This window comes from Alexandromys fortis, unplaced genomic scaffold (genome assembly GCF_014885135.2).
Source record: "Alexandromys fortis isolate MF-2015 unplaced genomic scaffold, M_Fortis_MF-2015_v1.1 scaffold_143, whole genome shotgun sequence".
Taxonomy (NCBI): Eukaryota; Metazoa; Chordata; class Mammalia; order Rodentia; family Cricetidae; genus Alexandromys; species Alexandromys fortis.
This window is the reverse complement of record NW_026068044.1, coordinates 53430-76445: the sequence shown is the minus strand read 5'-3', so window position 1 is coordinate 76445 and position 23016 is coordinate 53430. Positions and strand designations below refer to the sequence as shown.

Sequence of the window (23016 nt, the reverse complement as noted above, 5' to 3'; positions counted from 1 at the left end):
AGAGCACTAATCGATACAGCTTGAAATTTTAAAAATTAAAAAAAGTAACAAAAAAAAATGAACGAGGTAACCCAGATCGAGAAAGAGAAATATAATATGTACTCATTCATAAGTACTCACTCATAAAGCCAAAAATAACAAGCCTACAGTCCACAACCCCAGAGAACCTAGATAACAAAGAGGACCCTACATATATGGATCTACCACCATGAAGGACAAAAAAGACAAGATGTCCTGAGTAAATTGGGAATATGGGGGGCAGAGGGGAAGGTGAAAGGAGAGTGGGCAAAAAATGTATAGCTAAATAAAAATAATAGAACAAAACAAACAAACAAAAACCCCTCCTTTTCCCCCCAAGTTTTGGGCACTCACTTGAGATGCCCAACCTGACTTTTTGGAAGAGTGCAACTTAATTTCTACTTCGTAACTATAACTAAGTCTGCTATATTAACCAGATTAAAGTCATCAAAAATTAAGATATTCAATTCTTCTTATCTATTCACTAAAGGTCCACACTCATCTATATTCTTACTGTGTAATATGACTTTAAGTTCCACCAGCAGCTTCTTTGATCCTCCGTGACTTGTCCCTGGGAGCTTCTGCATTGCTTCCCCCTTCTTGTTTAGTATTTCGATTCTTAGTGCACCTGTGAGAATGCCCAATGTGAAAAGAAAGACGGTCACAACCACCCACCAACAGTCTGGAAGGTCTTCTTGTTATATTTCAATAGTCTATAGTTTTCATACATTAGAAGTAGACAAATTTTTTAAAAGAAAGACAAAACCAACAGAGGAGATATTAGAAAACATACCAATTGGGGTTCCGGCAGGCCTAATTTCATTTGGCAATAATTCATCTCCTTCAGGCCAAGTTATAGACAGCCTATCAGGGAGCCTATTACAAAAACAGCACATTAATGTTTTGTGAATCTAGTTACTTACAGCATTAATTTGAAAAAATGCAAATTACCAGATTAGGTACTACTGCTACATTCTGAGAAGTTAAACCTAATCTTGTTATGCCTAATAAAAAGCCAAGATAAAAATCCACCTTGATATTAACACTTAGATGTAATTTTTCTTTATTTACAGTACAAATGTCCCTTTAAAGACAAAATAAAATAAGCATCACTAGCTTGATCCAGAAATAGAAACATCGTCTACTTCATTTTCTTTCCTTTTCCTGTTCAATTTTAAGGTAGCAATAGGATCCTCTACATCAATACGTGCTGTCCTGGAACATATGGCATAGCTCAGGCTGGTCATCAATGTCCCTCACCTCGGTGTCCTGGGGCAGGGGGACAGCTGCTTCTACCTTACTGGCTTCTTCCTTTTAGTGTCCTTCATTTCTTACAAAGTGCTGGTTTCCTCCAGCTTTCAGTCCCCCCCCACCCCAATGCCTGTGTTAAGGTATAAATAAATGTGACACTTTAGACAAGTTTTCTCTTTTTCTAAAAATCTAGGTTCCTAACTACAACTCTCAATATTTAATGTTAAAGAGTTCACTTCAGAGCACATAACATGTATGAGAATACTAAATAGTACTTCCAAATATATATTTAGATCCAAGAATTTAAATATATATATTCAAAAATTATACTATATATATTGCATTATATATTATATATTGTACTAATATTAAAAAACTATAATATATATTTCCCTTCTTTTTGAGACAGGCTATCATTACGGAGGCCTGGCTGGCTGGCCATGTAGACTAGGCTAGCTTTTAATCTCAATAGAGATCCACCTGACTCTGCATCCCACATGTCCCACTGTGCCCAACCCAAATTATTATTTTGTTTAGCCTTGATTTTTGAAACTTGACTTACCTTGCCATTTCATCTTCTACATATTTTTTTATTGTTTTCTCAGCAACAGTCCTGTCCAGCTTTGCAATAGGCACAGTTCTTATTTCATCGTACAGAGCCTGGGGTTCCTGAATAAGAATTTACACCAACATTGCAAAGATAACAACTTAAAGTAAGCTGTTGGTTACTAAACAAACCAACCCATTTATTTCTCTCAAAGACATCAATTTTATCCTAATTAAGTACACAAATGAGGGTAACTATTCTTACACTTGACTATTTTCACTTTTAAAAAAATCTATCTTTAAAAATTATTATTATTGGGCTTTAGAGATGGCTCAGAGTTTAAGAACACTAGCTGCTCTTTCAGAAGTCCTGAGTTCAAGTTTCCAGAAACCACATGGTGGCTCACAGCCATCTATGAGATCTGGTGCTCCATGTCTGGCATGCAGACATACAAGCTGGCAGAACACACTGTATATAGTAAGTAAATATTTAAAAAAATTATTATGGCGCATTTGCATAGAGTATGTGCGTGGGCGCATGTGTGGAGTCAGAAAACAACTCTGAGAGTCAATCCTCCCCCCTTCCACTTCTAGCACCTGTTTTCATATTTTTATTTAACCTGCACAATCCTATAAAACCCAAATTACAAGAAACAAGTGTAAGGGGAAAACTTATCCTGGAGTTACTTTTTTTTTGTTCTGTTTTGTTTTTCGAGACAGGATCTCACTGTTTAGCTCTGGTTGTCCTGGAACTCGCTCTGTAGGCCAGGCTGGCCTTGAACTCACAGAGATCCACCGGCCTCTGCCTCCCAAGTGGTGGGATTAAAGACATGCACCACCACTGCCCAGTGGAGTTACATATTCTTAAAAAATAAAATTCTGTCTAGTGATTACTCGTCTCTGAACCTGGTGGAAATTTGCCTTTTGTAAAAGTACTTTATACTTATATGCATATATATAAGACATGCAAATTTATGGAAAAGAAAACTATGCTGACAGCAATCACACTTCATTAAATAGGGAAAAAATGCTAGCCAATTTTAAAATATCATTCCTTTATTCCAATATTTACATAAAAGTGGTGCCATGAGACTTTCAATACTCATCGGTCACTTGCTTTCTTACCATTGCGATCTGAACTTCACCTCCTGTAGCGTACACTTCTCCATCATGATCACCATAAAGGAAGAACCTTACTATGCTTCCATAAAAGAGAGGCAGTGTCTTGACTGTCTTGACCTGATATTTAACATAAATTCTCAGATTAATATTTTCTAAGAGAAAACAGGTTTAATAATGTAACTGCTATGCATCTGAAAACCACTCTTGTTCACAATGACTTCATACCAAAGAAGCAAGCAAATTAGATATGAGATTTAGCACTTACTGGTGGCAAATCTGTGTTAAGACAGGAGCTTCTTCATGCAGATATGTCGATCTAAGCATGTGTTCACAGACTTTGTGTTCATAGTTAACATTTCCATCAAATACACTAGCTCAAAACCTGTGTGTGTGTGTGTGTGTGTGTGTGTACTTTGAGATAGAAGAAATGGGAAGGGGGAGAGGGAGAGAGAAAACTGCCTCCGCAGAGAGAATGGCAGAAAAAGGCTTGGAACTTTTTGCGTCGGGTCTGATGGGTCTATTTATAATCCCTGCACTTGGAGCTGGCAGTAGATCACTCAGTCACAGGTCAGCCTAAGTCACATGGTGACATTGTCTCTCAAAACTCAAAATCTCTATATCTTCCCTAGAATCAATAGCTTCGGAAATTTAAAATAAATCAAAACCACTATAAGCTATCTTGATTCATATGTACATTAGGTAGCAGGAAAAAAACAACCAACTTAATGCTTTTTATTTTTCAGAAAAGATTGTGTGTGTCCATGCTGAAATATCTAAAAAGCATTTGCTCAAGTCCATGAAGCAGCTGATAAGCTGATTACTCTCACAGCCCTGCAATGCCTGACCTGGCTTCAGGGGTACTCTAAGTTCTCCTAGTTCCCTCTCAGCCCACCAGATACCCTTTCCATCTGACACCAGCTCCCTCTGTCCTCATCTAAATGCCATAAAAACCCCAGTCCTCAGCTTCTTTAGCCACCCTCGCTACTTCTAAGGCTTTAACTTTATGATGGCATCCCTCACAGTCAGAGAGAAGTCATGTCTTCCTAATTGGCAACTGTTGAGTATTTCCAAGCTTCTTCCACTTGAGGTTACTGCAAATGCTACTTTTGACCCAAAGCACGTTATAGATTTGCTCTTCTAAGTCCCGGCATCATCCAATGGCAGAAGATCCTCTCCTCTCCTAACCATTCTCTTCATTCAAATCACCGTTGTTTTACCTAGGTCTTTACTGTTCCCAATTTTAGGTTAGAATATTCTAAGAACAAAGCACATTTCAATCTCTGTATGTTCACAATGCATTTAAAATCAGAAAATACTTTTCAGCAGCAAAATACAACTAAAAAACTAAAACTACTCTTTTCAGTCTCCCTCTCAAAGAGGCAGCTTCTGTCTCTCCCTTCTCCCCCCTTCCCCCTTCTGCCTCTCTCTTTCTCTCTTTCTCCTCTTCTCCCATTTCCCCTCCATAACCCACTAAATAAATATCCAACCTCAAAAAAAAAAAAAAACAAAACTAAACTAAAACTAAAAATTACTTTACCACATATTAAGACAACACTGCCACTCCAAGTGAATAAAGACAACGTAACAAGAATACTTTGAGAATGCAGCTTTGGCAATAAACACAATTTTTAAGACACAATAAATTGTATATTAAAATTGATTTCTTTTTCACTCTTTACAGGCTTCAAAGAAACATAAGCATTGTTGTAGCTGACAGACTCCGTAGGCTGCACCTACCAGTTGCCCCGCTTTGTATGTTTTCCCGTCCCACTCTATTGCTGAGTATGTTGCCCAGGGGCCTTGCTTTTTGGAGGGAAGATCAGGACGTGTAATCACTCCTTTAAAAAGTGTAAATTTTATTTGTTTGTCATACTTTTCATGACAGTCCTTCAGCCATAAAGCAAATTCTCTGTCAATTTTCATTCTCTGCTCCTGTAAAGATTTAAAATGTTCTATGAAATATTGATAAACAGATACAGCCTTAGAAACCAGTCACTCATTTCATTTTCCTTTCACATATCACATGTCAAAAAACCTAGGTAAAAATTAAAGTATCTTGCCAGATCTTTTCAACAATTTATGAAATTTCATACAATAAGGTTTTCCTTGTGACATTCTTTATGCCATATTTATACAGAAAAATTGAGCAAAATTTAAAATGACTTAACTTACAAGAATGAACACCTACAGAAACTGTTATGTGATGTACTTTGGCAGCTAAGTATTACATTGATGTAGGAGGGTCATCTGTCTATGTGTTACTTTCATTGGTTAATAAAGAAACTGCCTGGGCTTTTTAATAAGGCAGAATTTAGATAGGCGGAGTAGACTGAACAGAATGCTGGGAGAAAGAAAGCAGAGTCAGGCAGACTCCATGAAGCTCTGGCCCAAGATGGACGTAGGTTAGAATCTTCCCGGTAAACCACCACCTCGTGGTGCTACACAGATTATTAGAAATGGGTTAATCAAGATGTGAGAGTTAGCCAGTAAGAGGCTAGAGCTAATGGGCCAGGCAGTGTTTAAATGAATACAATTTGTGTGTTGTTATTTTGGGTGTAAAGCTAGCTGTGCGGGACCCATGCAGGATGAAAAGCAGGCCTGCTTGCCTCATCACTACATTACATTACTGAAAGAGTAGCACACAGTAAATGACTGAGGTATGTAGGTATAAAAGAGCACAATTGTCTTATTAAACTTTTAAAAATTTATACACAATGGGATCACTTTGTTTCATTACCAGTGCATGCATTTTAAATCTGATCAATCTCAAATCATATTTCATCCAAAAGTATTTCATAAGCATATGCACCCTTTGGTAACTCGCAAAACAAGACCAAATTTGAACAGTTAAGGGGTAGTAAAGTAGCTCAGCCAGTAAAGACACTTATCATCAAGCACAGAAACTCAAATTCCATCTTTAGAACTCACATAGTGGAAAGAGAAAATTGACTCTAGCAAGTTGTCCTCTCATCTCTACATGCATGCCCTGGAACATGCACATGAACCCGTGTAAAAACAAAAAAATTATTAAAGCCTTAGAGAGTAGTTAATATTCAGTTCCCATGCAACACAATTACAAAGTCTCAATATTAAGATCTACTAAAGCTGCGTATGGTGGTATATGCATATAATTCCAACTCTTGGGAGACAGAGACAGGAGGACCAGGAGTTCAAGGCCAGGTTAGGCTATAAAAGATTTGAGGCAAGCCTGCCATAATGAGACTTTTCTCAAATGTGTGTGTGTGTTTGTGTGTGCAAGGGTGTCTAATAAAGGCAGGTAAACTTTATCCACAGTTTAATCAACATGAAAATTTTAGTGTAATGACCAGTTAAAAGCTTAAGGAAAAAAAAACACCTTAACTGATACAGCAAAGCAAAAAGGTTCTACACATTGATGGGGTACTATGTAATATTGAACACACACATATATATGTATGTAGATAGAAACAGAGAGATTATATAATATTCAAGTCTGATTAAACTGGCTGAGCAAATGACTTAGCTGTTAAGCATACTTGCTGCTCTTTGGGTGAGCCGCCGCTTGTAAGTCTAGTTGTATGAGAACTGATGCCCTCCTTTGGCCTTCATGGATATGTGTACTTGCATATGCACATGCACACACATACACAGTTTAAATGTTTATTTCAACAAACTCAATTATTGAAACACAGTAGTCTTTTGAGAAAATGAATCTAAATATACAAAATATTAGTAAAAAGCTGCTTAATGTACAGGTCTGCATTTATTTAAGAAGAGATCATTGGCAAATATTCAAAGCTTGACATTTAAAAGGCATACCTGTCCATTTAAGATTCTTGTAAAAAGGGTGTTCTTATCTTTCAATTTCAGCTCAAGATCCATAAATGTCAGTTTATTTGTGCTGACCTGAAATTTGTCATTAGTGAACAATGCACCAGATATTCTATTAAAGCACTCAATTGGGGCAAGCCCTCTCTTCTTAGGAGGAGCACACCAGTCAAAACTGCAACAGAACAAAATTATTGGTCAGTAAAAAAATTAGATTAACAAATGCCCAGACTACTATACCCAGCAAAATGTTCAATCACAACATATGGAGGAAAAAAAATTGTACTATAAAACCAAATTTAATTGTATTTACAAAAACAGCTCTATAGAAAGCACTAGAAGGAAAACTTCAACCTGAAGTGCTGTGGGAACTCCTTCAGCCAATAGCTTTTAAGATACTGGCCCACTTTGGGCATGGTCGTCTTATGTACTAAAAATGGAAACAGAAAGCATGGGGAGGGGGCGGGTGGGGGTGCGGGGAGGGGGGGCACTTCACTGCTGGATTCAGGTCCAGTTCCCAGCGCACACAGAAGACTGCGGATTACTAGTCTTTCTGTCAGTTAACCCTTAGTAAATAAACCTTTGTTATATTCCATCCAGGCTAGTGTGGAACTCTTTTGTACAGCAACACTGAAGATGTTAACTACACCCAAAGAACTCAAGGAATAAATAATCCCAGACCCCCAAAAAAAAAAAATCAAAGGGGGGGGGTAACCCACACCATAATAACATAACAGGAATCAATAAACACTGATCACTGATTTCTCTCTTAACATCAATGCTGCAATTTCCCAATAAGAAGACACAAACTTAAAGAATGGAAAGAGGATCAATCTTTCTGCGAAGTCAAAGAAACACACCTTAACCTCAAGGATAGACATTACCTCAGGGCAAAAGTTTGGGCAAAAATATTCAAGTAAATGGACCGAAGAAACAAGTTTAGCCAAATTATTATCTGACAAAAATAGACTTCAAACCAAAATTAATTAGAAGAGATAAGGAAGGACACTATGCACTCAGAGAAAAATTCACCAAGAGGACATTTCAGTTCTTAACAGCTGTACACCAAACATGGAGGCACCCAAGTTCATAAAAGAAACAGTACCACAGCTAAAACCACAGTCTGACCTCACAGAGGGATAGTGAGAGACTTCACTCTTACCAAGAGTCAGGTTATCCAGAAAAAAAAACTAAACGGGAGAAATGCTGGAGCAAACTGAAGTCATAAACCAAATGGACCTAACTGGTATTTACAAACCATCTCACCCAAACCAAAAGAATATACCTTCTTCTCTGCACCTCATGGAACTCTCTCCAAAACTAACCACATACTTGGAAACAAAAAATCTCAAAAGATACAAGAAATCAGAAAACCAGGCATCCTATACCATAGACTAAGGCTGGCTATCAACAATAGAAACAACACACAATTTACAAACTCCTGGAAACTGAACAACTCAAAATTGAAAGAAAAATGTGTCAAGAAAGAAAATTCACAAGACAGGAAGTTCACAGAATTATAAAGGCTATTTAAAAATCTGTACTCCATCAAACTGGAAAATCTAAAAAATTAAAAGAAACACATAATTTTCTCAATAGGTACTACTCACCAAAGTTAAATGAAGATCAGGTAAATAATTTATATAGACCTTTATAACCTCTAGTGAAACAGAAGCAGTAATTAAAAGTCCCTCCCCCCTCACCCAAAAAAAGCCCAGGGGCAGACAGTTTTAGCACAGAATTCTATCAGATTTTCAAAGAAGAGTCAATACCAATACTCCTAAAGTATTTCACAAAATAGAAACAGAAGGAACGATGGCCAATTCACTTTATGAGGCCATAGTTACCCAAGATACACAAACAACATATTTAACAATGAAAGAGAATTATAGACCAATTTTCCTTATGAATATAGATGCAAAAGTACTCAAAAAAAAAACCACTTGCAAACCAAATCCAAGAACACATCAAAGCGATCAACCACCATGATCAAGTAGGCTTCATCCTAGAGATGCAGGGATGGTTCAACATATGAAACCTAGTAAATGTAACCTATCATATAAATAAATTGAAAAACAATAACAACACAATAATCTCAATGTATGCCAAAAAGTCTTTGACAAAAATCTGTCACCCATCATGATAAAATTCCTGGAGAGAGATACAAGGGACATGACCGAACATAATAAAAGCAATTTACTGCAACTCCTAGCCAACATCAGCTTAAAAGGACAGAAAATCAAAATTCTACTAAAATTGGGAACAAGACAAAAAGCCCACTCTCTCCAACATCTCTTCAATATAGCTCTTGAAATTCTAGCTAGAACAATTAAGACACTTAAGGAAATCAAGGAAGAAGCCAAAGTATCTTCATTTGCAGAAGATATAACAGTACACATAAATGACTTGAAATATTTCACTGGGGCTGGGGGTTGAGGAGATGGCTCAGCAATTATGAGCACTGGTTGCTCTTCCAGAGAACCTGGGTTCAATTCCTAACACCCACATGGTGGCTCATAACTGTCTGTAGCTCCAGGTGCAGGAGATCTGACACCCACGGACAGACATACATGTAGGCAAAACACCAATGCACACAAAATAAAAGTAGGTACTATTTAAAATTCCACTAGGGAACTCCTACAGCTGATAAACACTTCCAGCAAAGTAGCTGTATATAAAATTTACTTTCAAAAATGAGCAGACATCCTACATACAAATCACAAATGTACTAAGAAAGCAATCACAGAAACACCACCTTTTAGAATAGCTTCAAATAATATTAAATATTTTGAGGTATCTCTAACCAAGCAAGTGAAAGGCTTGTATGTTAAAAACTTTAATGCACTGAAGAAAGGTATCGACAAAGATATTAGAAGATTGGAAAGATGGCCCATCCACATGGATTAATACGGGGGGGGGGGGGCAGCTATCCTACCAAGAACAATCTACAAATTCAATGAACGCCCTATCAAAATTCCAACGCAGTTCTTCATGGATTTGAAAGAACAATTTTCGGCATCATGTGGACTCAAAAAACCCAGGATATCTAAACAATCCTGGATGATGAATAACTGCTGGAGAGATCACCATCCCTTCTTCAAAACTGCACTACAGAGCTATAGTAATAAAAATAGCATGGCATCGGCATAAACACAGACATACTGATAAATAGAATCAGATTGAAGAGCCAGACATAAATCCACACACCTAGGGACACCTGATTTTTTTGGCAAAGAAACCAGAAATAACATACTGGAAAAAGGACAGCATCTTAAACAAATGGTTATACTGTATGGTTGGGAAGAATCCATACAGAAACATATTTATCATCCTGCATAAAACTCAACTCCAAATAGATCAAAGTGCTCAACTTAAAACCAGATACCTTGAACCTGGCAGAAAAAAAAAAAGTGGAGGATAGCCTTAAACTCACTGGCACAGGAAAAGACTTTCTGAACAGAATATAGTTAACACAGGCACTAATATCCACAATTAATAAATGGGACTTCATGAAACGCAAAACCATCTATATGGCAAAGGACACCATAATTTGGACACAGCAGGAGCCTACAGAATGGAAAAACATTTTTACAAATCATGCATCAAATAGAGGGATAATATCTAAAATATGTAAAGAAAACAACTCAATTTTTAAAATGAGGTACAAAGCTAAGCAGAGAATTCTCAAAAGAGGAAGCTCAAATGGCTGAGGAACACTTAAAAAATGTTCAACATCCTTAGTCATCAAGGTAAGGCAAATCAAAACTACTTTGAGATTTCACCTTACACAGCCTGAAGAGCCAAGATCAATAAAATGAGTAACAGCTAATGTTGGCAAGAGTGTAGGGCAAGGGGGACTCATCCATTGCCGGTAGGAGTGCAAATTTATAAAGCCACGATGGGGATTAGTGTGGTGTGTCCTCAGGAAGCTGGGAACAGTGTACCCCAAGGTCCAGCTATAACACTCATGAGCACATACACTAAGAGTTCAGCATCCTACTACAGAGATGGTTGCTCAACCATGATTTTTATTTATAATACCCAGAAATTGGAAACAGTCTAAATGCCCTCAACAGATAAACAGATGAAAAAAAATGTGGTACATTTACACAATGAGATATTATTCAGCTGTCAGAAAGAAAAGGGAGGGAGGGAGGGGGAGGGAGGGAGGAGGGAGGGAAGGAACGAAACAAACTTGCAGGTAAATAGATTTAGAAAAAAATTCATCCCAAGTTAACAAACCCAGACCCCCAAAAGAAAATGGTATGTATTTTTTCTTATATGTGGATATTAGCTGCTACGTCTTCACTAACCAGGCTCTAATCTGGTAACACAGAGGTTAGTTAAGTGACTAGAGGCAGGGAATGGAGTCTTCCTAGGAAGAGGAATAGAATAGACAGTTGTGGGTGGATGGGGGCAGTGAGACCGAGAACGGGAGGATTAAATGAAGAGGGGGAAGAAAGGGCAGGGTAAGGGAGGAAGACAGGGAGAGACAGTTAAAACTAAGAGCCATTAAAATGGTCATTTTATGGTAAAAAAGCATCTTAAAATATACACATATACAAAAGAACTCTAAAAGGAATCACCAAATAGGGAGACAAAGCCCCAACCAGACATCTCTAGTTATGAGATGAACCTCCAGTGTCAGAATAGGTTACATGTAATCGAGCTGTTTGCTAAAGGGGCCCAACGGAAACCCCCAAGCTTTCTAGGTTGTTGCCAAGGTTATTGGTTGCTTTCCAGAAGCATGTATAGAACTCACGGAACACAGAGAAGTCAAGCTGGTGCCTTCACTGCTACTGACTAGTGTTCACGGTACTGGAAGGTACTCTGCATACTACCAGAGGAGAAAGAGAAACACCAAGCCTGCTTGCTACAAACCCTTGCATCTACAATGGTGACTTGTCTGCAAAATATGCCAGCGAAACAGTAGCACAAGGGATGTAGGAACAACCAACCACTGTCTGACTGGCTTGAAGGCCCACTCCATGAGATGGAACCCATGCTTCATGCAGCTCAGGTGGCCTAGAACCTGCGACTAGACAGGTCATGGATTTGAGCGAAACCAAATACTACTGTTCTGCTAGAGGGACACAGCAACACTACTCCTAATTACCTTCTGCTATACTCAGAGCTCTTTCCTCCTACAGGAGACGGGAACAAATACCAAGATCCACAACTGCAGTGTGTGTGCAGAGGGAAGGGCCTTGGGCCACTCAGTCCTAAAAGAAATGTCTCTATCAAATCCCTTCCCTCAGGGCTCAGGGAAGGATCCATAAGAGGAGGTAGAAGGAGTGTAAGAGTCAGAGGGAAGGGAGGACATGCCTCTAAACACAAATGAACTCAGAGACTGTCATGGCATGTATGAAAGCTAGATGGCTTCCAAGGATGAGAGGGAAGAGGACACAAGCCCCCATTCCTAACCCAGAATTGGCAATCTTCCAATTAATAACCATTTGTAAATGGAAAATTAGTTTTCTCCAACAGAGTATCACTGGGTCTACAGAACACACTGAAGACTAGGCCCAAGTCAAGCAGCAGATGGCTAACACAAAATAAACTCAATGATATTTTCAGAGTTTAGAGGGTTTTTGTTTTGTCTCATTATGCTTTGTGTGGGCATTAAAAAAATTTTTTTGACCTTACAGGCTTTTTTTTTTTTTTTTTGGTTTTTCGAGACAGGGTTTCTCTGTGGCTTTAGAGCCTGTCCTGGAACTAGCTCTGTAGACCAGGCTGGTCTCAGAGAGATCCGCCTGCCTCTGCCTCCCGAGTGCGGGGATTAAAGGCGTGCGCCACCATCGCCCGGCCTCCTTACAGGCCTTTTGCATATATATTATGGTTTCTGGTTTTGTGTTTTTATGTGATTCTTCTGTGTGTGAATATGTGTGTCTCTGTGGCTATGTGTGCTTCTTCTGCCTTTTCTTTGATTACCTCTTTTTCTACTCATTTTGTTTTGTCCTATTCAGATTTGTTATTATTTTACCTTACTTTATTATTTTTCTTTTTTTTAAGATGCCTGTTTTCTAATGAGAGTAAGAAAGGATATAGACTCAGGTGGGTGGGAGGATCTGGGAGAAATTGGGGAAAGGATTAACTGCAATGAGAATATAATGTATAAAAATCTATTTTTAATTAAAAACAGATTAGGCTAAAAACTGTATTCCACAACAATGAAAACTCACTCTTCAACTGATGTATATGGTATTAACCGTCCATTCCAAAAGCACTCAAAAATAGGTCTTTTCCCTCTTGCTGCTTTCTCAAGTATGAAGCAATCATCATCATCTTCTTCATCTCTTAATTCTGCAGTAAAAGGGTAAGTGGGACAACATTTTCATGTCTATAAAGCAGGAACAATTTTTGCTACATTGACATCAATTTCTGTAAGGGCATATCAAACCTGCTTCAGATAAATACCACATACGGAAAATTTGTAGTTAAAAAAGACAGATTTCCAAGAGTTCACAGCTAACATAAACAATTGTATAAACACTATCTAATTATCAAGTAGGAATGCCACACCAGCTGACAAGACTGTGACAGGGTTTCTCTGTGGCTGTCCTAGAACTAGCTCTTATACGCAAGGCTGACCTCCAACTCACAGAGATCCGCCTGCCTCTGCCTCCCAAGTGCTGAGCTGCACCACCACCACCCGGCAAGACCGTTATCTTTAAAACTGTTTCCTTCTTTCTTTTCTTTCCTTTATTGTTTGTTTTTGTTGGTTCAGACAGGGCTTCTCTGTCTGTCCTAAAATTCACTATGAACTCAGAAAGTAAGTTTCTGAAAGGTAAGAGCTTTCTTTCCAACCTGGAATTTATATACACAAAAAGTAAATATTTGTATATATGTATGAAACTATGAAATAAATAAAGAAAAGCAGGTATATAAGTTAAACAATGATAGTCCATAAATTCATTTTTAAAACAAAAACAAAAAACTATCAGGAGTTATAAAAATTATAAACACTATAGTATGTAAGGAAAAACTGTTAGAACTTTTAACTAGTTTTACTAGACCACTAGAAATCACTTAAAGAATCCTCTCATAAATCACAACATTCTATTTTCAGGTAACAGATCAGACTGACATACTTGATGGGAAGCATGGATCATCAGGATAAGTTTCTTTATCATATAAGAAGGGATGGTACCGGATAACCCCTTCCACCACACCATCTCCTTCAACATGAGCCTTGAACTCAAAACTATCAGATGCTGTGTTTATATACAGGGTCTGCATGTCATCGTGTATTTCCCTTAGGTTGACAATCTTAGGTGTCTTTCCTTTTTCAAATAAAGAAATCTAAAATAAAAATAAATAAAAATAATTAAATTCTATGATAACAATACTTTTCTCAGCCAAGCTCCAACAACAAAATAGGCAAGACTACCTTCACTTGTAAAGTTAACAAAATATACATATTTGTGCATGAGTCAGTGCTCAGTAAGGACTATACAATTATAAAACAGAAAGGAGTAAAACAGAACTGAAAAACAGGTAAGTCATAAGCACATTTTATCATAGATTTATTTATTATATGTACAGTGTTCTGCCTGGATGTATGCCTACAGACCAGAAGAGGGCACCAGATCTCATTACAGATGGCTGTGAGTCACCACGTGTTTGCTGGGAATTGAACTCAGAACTTTTAGAAGAACAGGAGGTGTTCTTAACCACGGGGCCAGGTCTCCAGCTCAGCATATTATATTTTAGCCTTCTTGTCAGAGGTAAGAAGTGGAACATTGTACATGAGAGTCTTCTCAATGTATGGACAAGTAAATGCAGAGTCCAGTATTAAAATGTTCTATGTACCACAAGACTTTCATGAACAAATAAGATGTCATAAGCAGACGTTATCTCTCTCTCCTTGCTTTCAAAAGCATTATGCTCAACAACAATTTTCATCTCTATAGAAGAGTGAATAAAAGGGAAACCAAGAGCTGTATCCAAGGCTTAGAAAAAAAAAAATCTAAGAACTATTTCTCCAGGGTGAAGGTCAGAGATGGCTCAGCAGTTAAGAGTGCTTTTTCAGAGGTCCTGAGTTCAATTCCCAGAAACCACAGAGAGGTTCATAGCCATCTGTCACAAGATCTGGTGCCCTCTTCTGGCGTACAGGCATACATGGAGGCAGACTGTTGTATACATAATAAATAAAGAAATCTTAAATAAATAAATAAATAAATAAATAAATAAATAAATAAATAAACAAACAAACAGGCCATCTCCTCATTAGGTATGCAAATAACCAAAGAAATTTGATTTAAAAAACAAAACCAAAAAAAAAAAAAAGGAGAGAGCACATTAGTCTAACTACTGACTAACTTTTGTTATTCAGTATAATTTGGGATAATAATTTATAGTATCCTAAGGTGGACTTTTGTCTTACTTCAATATCAAGATTGTTGAAAGGTCCAACTTCTTTAGCAGTACTTATTTCATTGCCTTTTGGTCCATGAATATAGTAATGATAAATATGCCTAAAATAAAGAAAAACATACTTAATTAGCAGAACACCATGGTTCACATCTTCCACCAAAAAAAAAAAAAAATATTTCCACAATTTAACACATTTACTAGTCAAGCACTTCATCACTGGAGACGAAGACTAGGGTCTCACGTGGGGGCCGCCTACCATTTAACTACATTATCTTGACATGTACTCCCAGCATCTTTTAAGAATAACATCCAAAGGTAAAATAACCTCTGAAATCGGTTTATAAATTCAGACACGGAGTTTATCTAGGGTCACAGAACTAGGATAAACTCAGCTTTAGTTAATTCAGTCTTTATCCTATAAATTTTAACAAAAGAAGGTAAGCGTCCCAAATTCTGTCTGTTAAGGTTGTTCTAGAAAGTACTCAAAGACCTGGGAGTACTTTGTTAACAATCCTCAGAGTAGGGGGTTACTCTACAATTTGTGTGGTTTCTCAACCTTGGCATTAAAATTATACCAACATTTAAAAAAGTTAATATTTCAACAAAATTCCATTTAAAAGATCACCAGAAATCTTTGCTGCCTTATTTTTAAAATAAAGGTTAAACAAAGTGTATTTTATTTAAGACATTAAAATGTTTCTCTAATTATTCCTTAAGTAGAAATTTACATACTTCCTGCTCATAAATTAAAAATGAGGTTGGCCAGGCATGGTAGTACACACTTGTAATCCCAGGACTCAAAGGCACAGCTAAGAAGACGTCACAAGTTCCAGGACAGCCTGAGATACACAGTGAGAACTTTTCTCGAAAGAACGAGAGGCAAAGAGAGGGTAGGAAAAAGCAAGGGAGAGAGGCAGAGAGAACAATGCTTATCACCCTAGCTACTCTCTAAAATAATACTAACATAAAGAAAACACTAAAACATCATTATTTTTCTTCAAAATTGTCAATGTTTGAGACCATACTTAAAGAACAAAATAGGCTATGTTATTCTTTATTAGAACATACTATATACATTTTGTATACATAATTTCTTCAGTGGGAAGAAATTATAAAGGGCAGCTACTATATACTTAGAAAAGAAAATCCAATTTCTTACATAAATATGTCAGGCAATTAAACAGAAATCTCAAGAAAAAAGGTATTCCTGAGTCAATTTTTTTTCCTATAAAAAAGCAAAAAATGTAAACTCAGTTAATATGTAAGTGTATATAATACAGACTTAAGCATAACAGACTTTGGAGTGAACACTAGATGATTTTTAAATGTTAATCTTGTGACGATATACCCATTTGAAAGGACTCCAGACTAATGAAAACTATGTAAACAATCTAATAAGAGTAAATATTTAGAGATACAGGAAAAATTAAAGTAAATCTTTTGATTTGGTCAATATACAATCAGATATACAATCAGAGATTTCATTGGAATAATAGAATGATATTTTAGTATCTAGTATTATTTATTATTAACATGGGACATTTTAAGAAATGGTTGTACATTTCTTATTTCAATGAGCTAAATGTATTAACCTGTTAAGCACTTATTACTACGTAGTAGATATTCTTGTAGACACTGAAGATATGGACATGAATCAAAGGATTACAGTGGGAGAAAACAGAAAAAACAAGAAACAGAGTCTGGAAGATTACACCTATGGGAAAGAAGCACAAGAGAGTGACATGAGAATGGCCCTGGAGCAGGACCAACTCTCAAACTGTTCTTTACTTTGTAGCAGGTGTCAAAACACTTGTGCTTCAAAATCAATACTGAAAACATGAAGAAATCTATTTTATTTTTGAATAAATAAATGAATAACCCTTTAAAATTCAACATGAGAATAGTGTACAATGTACCAATGTGAAGAATACTAGACCAAAGAGAGGTCAATATATGTCTAATTATTTCTGTCTCTAAAAGGGGCAAAGGGTGAATTTTAAGCTAGGTTTCCATGCCTGTAATCCTAATACTTGAAAGTCAGAAGGGAAAAAATGGGAAGGGTTCCAGATCAGTGGGGATTCATACACCTTGTCTCAAAAAAAAAAAAAAAAAAAAAAAAGTAAGCAGAAACATTTCTAGAACCAAATTACTTACGTTAACTGCCGTGTCCAAAGATGGAAATAATTTTTCAAGTACTGTATGTGTTCTGGTTGCACCCCTGTAATAACCACAGCAGTAAAGCTATCTTTCTTTTTCTCCTCTACAATAAGATTGTGTAGGAATCTTTCATCATCATTTGTAATGTGAACAGAATCAGCTGGCTAAAAGGGTGAATACAAACAGAACAGATTTAATCATCTACAATTAAAATCATATTTAAGTTTTAAAGTGATTCAGATAGTTTATTTTTAATGTTTCAAAAACAATCTTTAATACTGGGCATGGTAGTGTATGCCTCCAATCCAAACATTTGGGACATAAAGGCAGGCTGATCTCTGAATTTGAATCCAGCTTAAGCTACAATCCGTTCCAGGCCAGTCAAGGCTAGGAATAAAAACGGGGTAAATAGACAAGACACACAGAGAAGCTGAGATCAGTAAAATAGGCTGAGGGCAAAGCAACAGGACCCCAGAAGGTTATTATATACAGTTGAACAGGGAGGGGGTGTTGCTATATACAGCTGAACAAGGAAACGGACGATTGGTAGGAGCATTTCCTGAAATGAACAGTCCTCAAGCCATTAGCTTTAGAGGGAGGAAGAAGCTACAGTAGACATTTTGTGAGCACTCTCTGATCAAGAGGAGATACTGCCATTTCCATGACCCTAACCTTCAGGGAGGGCACTGCCATTCATTCTCCCACAGGTCAGAGGCTTGGCTCGTGTCAACAGCATACATCCACTAAGGACTCCATTTGCTCCCTACAAAGAGCCTCAAATCCACTCACATTCTGGAAATAGCAAATCAAGGGGAGGGAAGTTCAACTGAAACAGCTGGAAAGAACTACTCAAAAGGGGCAGGAGGGATGATGTGACAGAAAGAGAGCAATGTGTTCGTTTCCCAGCACCCTCATCAGGTGTCTTCTGATTAACCACCAACATCTCAAGTTTCAGGGGATCAGACGTTTCTTCTGGTCTGTATGTACAGCTGCATGCCAATGCACAAACACAGCCCCCGCACAACAAGATTATAAATAAAAACAAGAGTAAGGACCACTGGTACCCAAGAAGTGTTTGCAGCTCTGGATTCAATCCTTAACACTCGGGGAAAACCACAAAAAGTAGAGCTGCCGTCAACCTGACAGACTCTAGACTTCCCAGAGGCAAGCTAGCCAAGCACACCTATGAGGAACTGTCTTGATTAGGTTACCCTCTGGGAATGTCTGTGAGGGATTGTCTTGATTGGGCTAATTACAGTGTTAGAAGACCCACCTTAAGATGCCAGGATACTGAACTAATTATTTAGAGAGCTGAGCACTACTTCAGAACCGAGGATGCAATGTGGCAGGCTGCCCCAAACTCTTGCCTCCCAGAGACCTCCCTAGTTGGATGAACTTTAGTCTACAATGGTGAGCCAGAATAAACTTATTCTTGATTAAGTTGCTTTTGTCAGCACACTGTATCACAGCAATAGCAAAGACATTCAACAAAACAGCAGCCAATATATGCAGCATGTCTGGAGACTAAGCTCAGCCCTCTGCAAACTGAGGCAGATTACTGAGTTCAATGACAGCTTGGGCTATATGAGTACCAGACTATCACAGACTAACACGTAAGGCCCTGACTCAGTCAAACAAGCAAAAAGCAAATATATGAACAAACTGTCTGGATTCCTCTCTATTGCTGTGAAGGGACAACACGACCACAGCAACTCAGAAAAGAAAGTATACTTAGTTTGGGGAGCTCATGCTTCCAAGGATTCCTTGGTAGAGTCCATGAGCATCATGGGGGAGCATGGCGCTGAGCAGTAGCTGAGAGCTTACATGTGCTCCACAAGCATGATGCAAAGCCTGGTGCGTTTGACATTTCCAGTGACACGCGTCCTCCAACAAGGCTATACCTCCTACACGAACAGTTCTACCAGCTGGGACGACCATTCTTAAACCACTGCATTCCACTCCCACGTTCCCACAGCTTGTAGCCCAATCATATTGCAAAAGAAACCCAGTCCACTAAAGTCTCCAAGGTCAGACGGACAGCGCCTTTAATCCCAGCACTCGGGAGGCAGAGACAGACAGATCTCTGAGTTTTACACCAGCTAGATCTCCAGAGTGAGTTCCAGGGCAGGCTCCAAAGCTACAGAGAAACCCTGTCTCAAAAAACCAAAGACAGACAGACAGATAAAAAGGTCTCTTTCCATTTTCTGGTGTCTTCTTCAATTTCTTTCTTCAAAGATTTAAAGTTCTTGTCATACAAGTCTTCCACTTGTTTAGTTATTTTATGCTATTTGGGGCAATTGTGAATGGTAATGTTTTCTTATTTCTTTCTAAGCCCATTTATCATCTGTATAAAGTAGGGCTTTATATACTGGGCTTCTTTCTTACTTTTCTCTTTTAGTTAATCTTGTATCCTATTACATTACTAAAAGTATTTATCAGCTGTAGAAGTCCCTTGGTAGAATTTTGGGAGTCACACATGTAAACTATCATATCAGCAAATAATGATAGTTTGATTTCCTCTTTTCCGATTTGTATCCCCTTGATCTCCTTTGTTGTCTTATTGTTCTAGCTAGAACCTCAAGTACTATGTTGACTAGATATGGAGAGAGGGGACAACCTTATCTTGTTCCTGATTTCAGTGGGATCACTTTGAGTGTCTCTCCATTTAGTTTGATGTTATATATTGTCTTTATTATGTTTAAGTGTGCCATCTTGAAACTTGCGGGCAAATGGATGAATCTAGAAAATATCATATTGAGTGAAGTAACAGACCCAGAAATACATAAAGCCTACAGTTCACAATCGCAGAGAACATAGACAACAAGAGGATCATAAGAGAGACATACATGGATCTAACCAACATGGGAAGTAGAAAAAGACAAGATGTCCTGAGTAAATTAGAAGCATGGGGATCTTATAAGAGGGTAGAAGGGGAGGCGGGGGGGGGGGGAGAGGAGTAGCAGAGGAAAATATATAACTCAATAAAACAAAACAAAAAAAATTAAAGAGGAAAAAAAAAAGAGGGAAGAACCAGGGCACTATCACAATCTCAACCAAGAAAAACTAAAATCCAACAGTATAAATAATTCAATGTTCAATCATCTGGGATCCACTCATGATCTTCTGGGCTCCTTCACAGGCCTTGAGTCACTTCTCCGGCTCCACACACAGATCGTCTTCTAGGCTCCGACTATCTCCACTCCACTGGTATACCACCGTCCTTGGTGATCATCCCATGGTACTAGCATCTCCAAAATGTCGAGGTCTTCTATTGCAACAGGGCTGCACTTTCACCTATAGCCTCTCACAGGCTTTCCCCTTTTTTTGTCGGGGGGTTTTTGGTTTTTAGAGACAGGGTTGCTTTCTGTAGCCTTGGCTGTCCTGGACTTGCTCTGTAGGCCAGGTTGGCGTCTGCCTCCCAAGTGCTGAGGTTAAAGACGTGCACCACCACTCCCGGCTTGGTTATTACTGCTGTGATTTAAACACCATGTCTATGGCAACTCACAAAAGAAAGCATTTAATTGGGGCCCATGGTTTCAGAAGGTGGTAGGGTCCATGACAGTGGGGAACATGGCATCAAGCAACAGCAGCCATGGTGCTGGTGAAGCCCTGAAAACTTACATCTTGGTCTGTGGAGTACGAGGCAGAAACAGCTAACTAGGAATGGCATGGGCTTTTGACACCCCATATCCAACCCTCAGTGATATACCTCCTCCAACAAGGCTATAGCCCCTAACCCTTTCCCAAAGATTCAAATATGAGCCTATGGAGGCCACAAACAACAAGAAAATAAGGAATTGGTCAAGTAGGTATTTCAATACAAAAATCATTGATTTCTGAGTCTCATTCTCAGACAAAAAAAATTTAACATATCATGAACATATTCAAAGTTCAAATTGCCAGCCAGGAAGTGGTGGAACACGCCTTGCACTTGGAAGACAGAGGCAGGTGGATCTCTGTGAGTCCAAGGCCAGCTTGGTCTACAGAGCTAGTTCCAGGACAACAAGGGCTGTTGTTACATAGAAACCCTGTCTCGAAAAGCCAAGGAGTTCAAATCTTCACAGCTATTCAATTCTAACAATCTGTAGGGAAAAAAATATCTACAATTTGGGAAAAACGCTACCCAAAGATAACCAAACACTGTTTATAATTACAAGGAAACCTTTCAGGAACACTAAGTGCACAAATAAAGTGACAGTACAACCAGCAATAGAAATATTATAAGGCTATTAAATACCTTCTTCTGGTCTCAGGTACCATGCACACATGGAGTACAGATACAAACATGCAAACAAAACACCCGTACTCTTTTTCGAATGCACTGCATATAAAAACATTTTCTAAATGAGGGATTCTCAAGATGCTGGCGTAGGATATGTGGGGTCAGAGCTCTATGCACACGTATTTTCAAAGCACTGGACTATAAAGAAACTTACCAAACTGTTATCAACACCTTTCTCTGATACTTGTGAGTATTTTGTTTGCTTTCCCACAACATTATTCATTTCAAATAAGACATTTTTAAATTGTTGCTTGTGTTTTAAAGATTTTTTTTTCATGTGTAGATGTATATGTGGAGGGATACATGCAAGTGTTAGGACACAGTTGTAACAAAATCTCATGCCTCTAAAGTTCCAACTTCCTCAAAATACATTATTTCAAACACTATTTTCTTACATGGTTTCTATTATTATTTTATAAATAAGATTTTAAAATTCATATCTGGGCCAGAAAGATAGCTCAGTCAGGAAGGCACCTGACACCAACCCTGATTACCTGAATTTGATCCCTGAAACACACTAATACATGCTGTCCACTGACACACACACAAAATAAATGAATAAACTATCAAAAAAATTTTCACACAAATTTCAACCAAGGTCTGCAACTTTTTAAGTAGTTTAGAGAAAGTTTCCTAAGTTAACTTATGTGGAAAGTTTTAGCTAAAAAAAAGATCACCACTAATGATCATTTTGCTACTTTCCAAAGTAAAATATAAAACTATAAGTCAAGTCTTTAAAATCAGAAAAACATTCTGTCCCATTATGTGGTCAAAAGAATATATGTGTAATTAATTGTGAGCTGTAAAAATGTACTGTACCTTTCTGTTTCTAATGTATCCACTATATATTGCCTCTTTATTCTTTTCCTTTTTCTCAAAGTCTTCTTTAGAAAGCACAAGCTCATGAACATCCTGGGAGTCTGCAGGCTTGCTTATCATCTGTCCAACAATTGAAAAGATACATTAACCCCTTACTAGTGAGATTTGTCAATCCCAAAATACTTCATCGGTTTTTACTGAAAAAAAAAAAAAATCACTTACTCTGGCTGACTGTCCAACAAAGAAAACAGCCTGTTTGCCTCCAACACCAAAATACGAAATATCACTGTTTAAGCTGCGTGGTACTGGTACTGGCCGAACATACCCTGAATGATCACTAAAAGAAAACATTGTATTAGTCAGTCTTTAAACAATCTACTTAAGAGAGAGAGGTAGGAACATCCTGAGTTAGAGGACAGCATGGGATATATAATAAAACACTACCTTAAACCTACTACCAAAAACTCAACCAAAATCGCCAAACGCATTCTAGGGCTAATGATGCAATTCAGAAATAGAGCATTTGCCTAGCAAAGCCAAGACTGACCTTTGGGGCAGGGGATTCCATTATACCCACAGAAACCTCAGCAAGGGAAGATTTGGGGTTTCACTGCATGAAATGTGAAATCAGCTGATCA

At 37.9% G+C, this 23016-nt stretch overlaps 1 protein-coding gene across 2 annotated transcripts in view; it reads right to left on the bottom strand.

Annotated features, from left to right (window-relative positions):
• Smchd1 (structural maintenance of chromosomes flexible hinge domain containing 1) overlaps window positions 1-23016 on the bottom strand; it is a 112637-nt gene that overhangs the window by 61179 nt on the left and 28442 nt on the right. For both annotated transcript variants that reach the window (XM_050166206.1, XM_050166207.1), the window contains 12 exons: window positions 22601-22715; window positions 22379-22498; window positions 17275-17441; window positions 15131-15221; window positions 13836-14046; window positions 12927-13047; window positions 6736-6919; window positions 4675-4869; window positions 2941-3054; window positions 1832-1938; window positions 812-894; window positions 533-646 (listed from right to left, as the gene is read on the bottom strand). In XM_050166206.1, coding sequence (XP_050022163.1) covers window positions 533-646; window positions 812-894; window positions 1832-1938; window positions 2941-3054; window positions 4675-4869; window positions 6736-6919; window positions 12927-13047; window positions 13836-14046; window positions 15131-15221; window positions 17275-17441; window positions 22379-22498; window positions 22601-22715 — 1622 coding nt within the window. The remainder of the gene's footprint in view (window positions 1-532; window positions 647-811; window positions 895-1831; window positions 1939-2940; window positions 3055-4674; window positions 4870-6735; window positions 6920-12926; window positions 13048-13835; window positions 14047-15130; window positions 15222-17274; window positions 17442-22378; window positions 22499-22600; window positions 22716-23016) is intronic.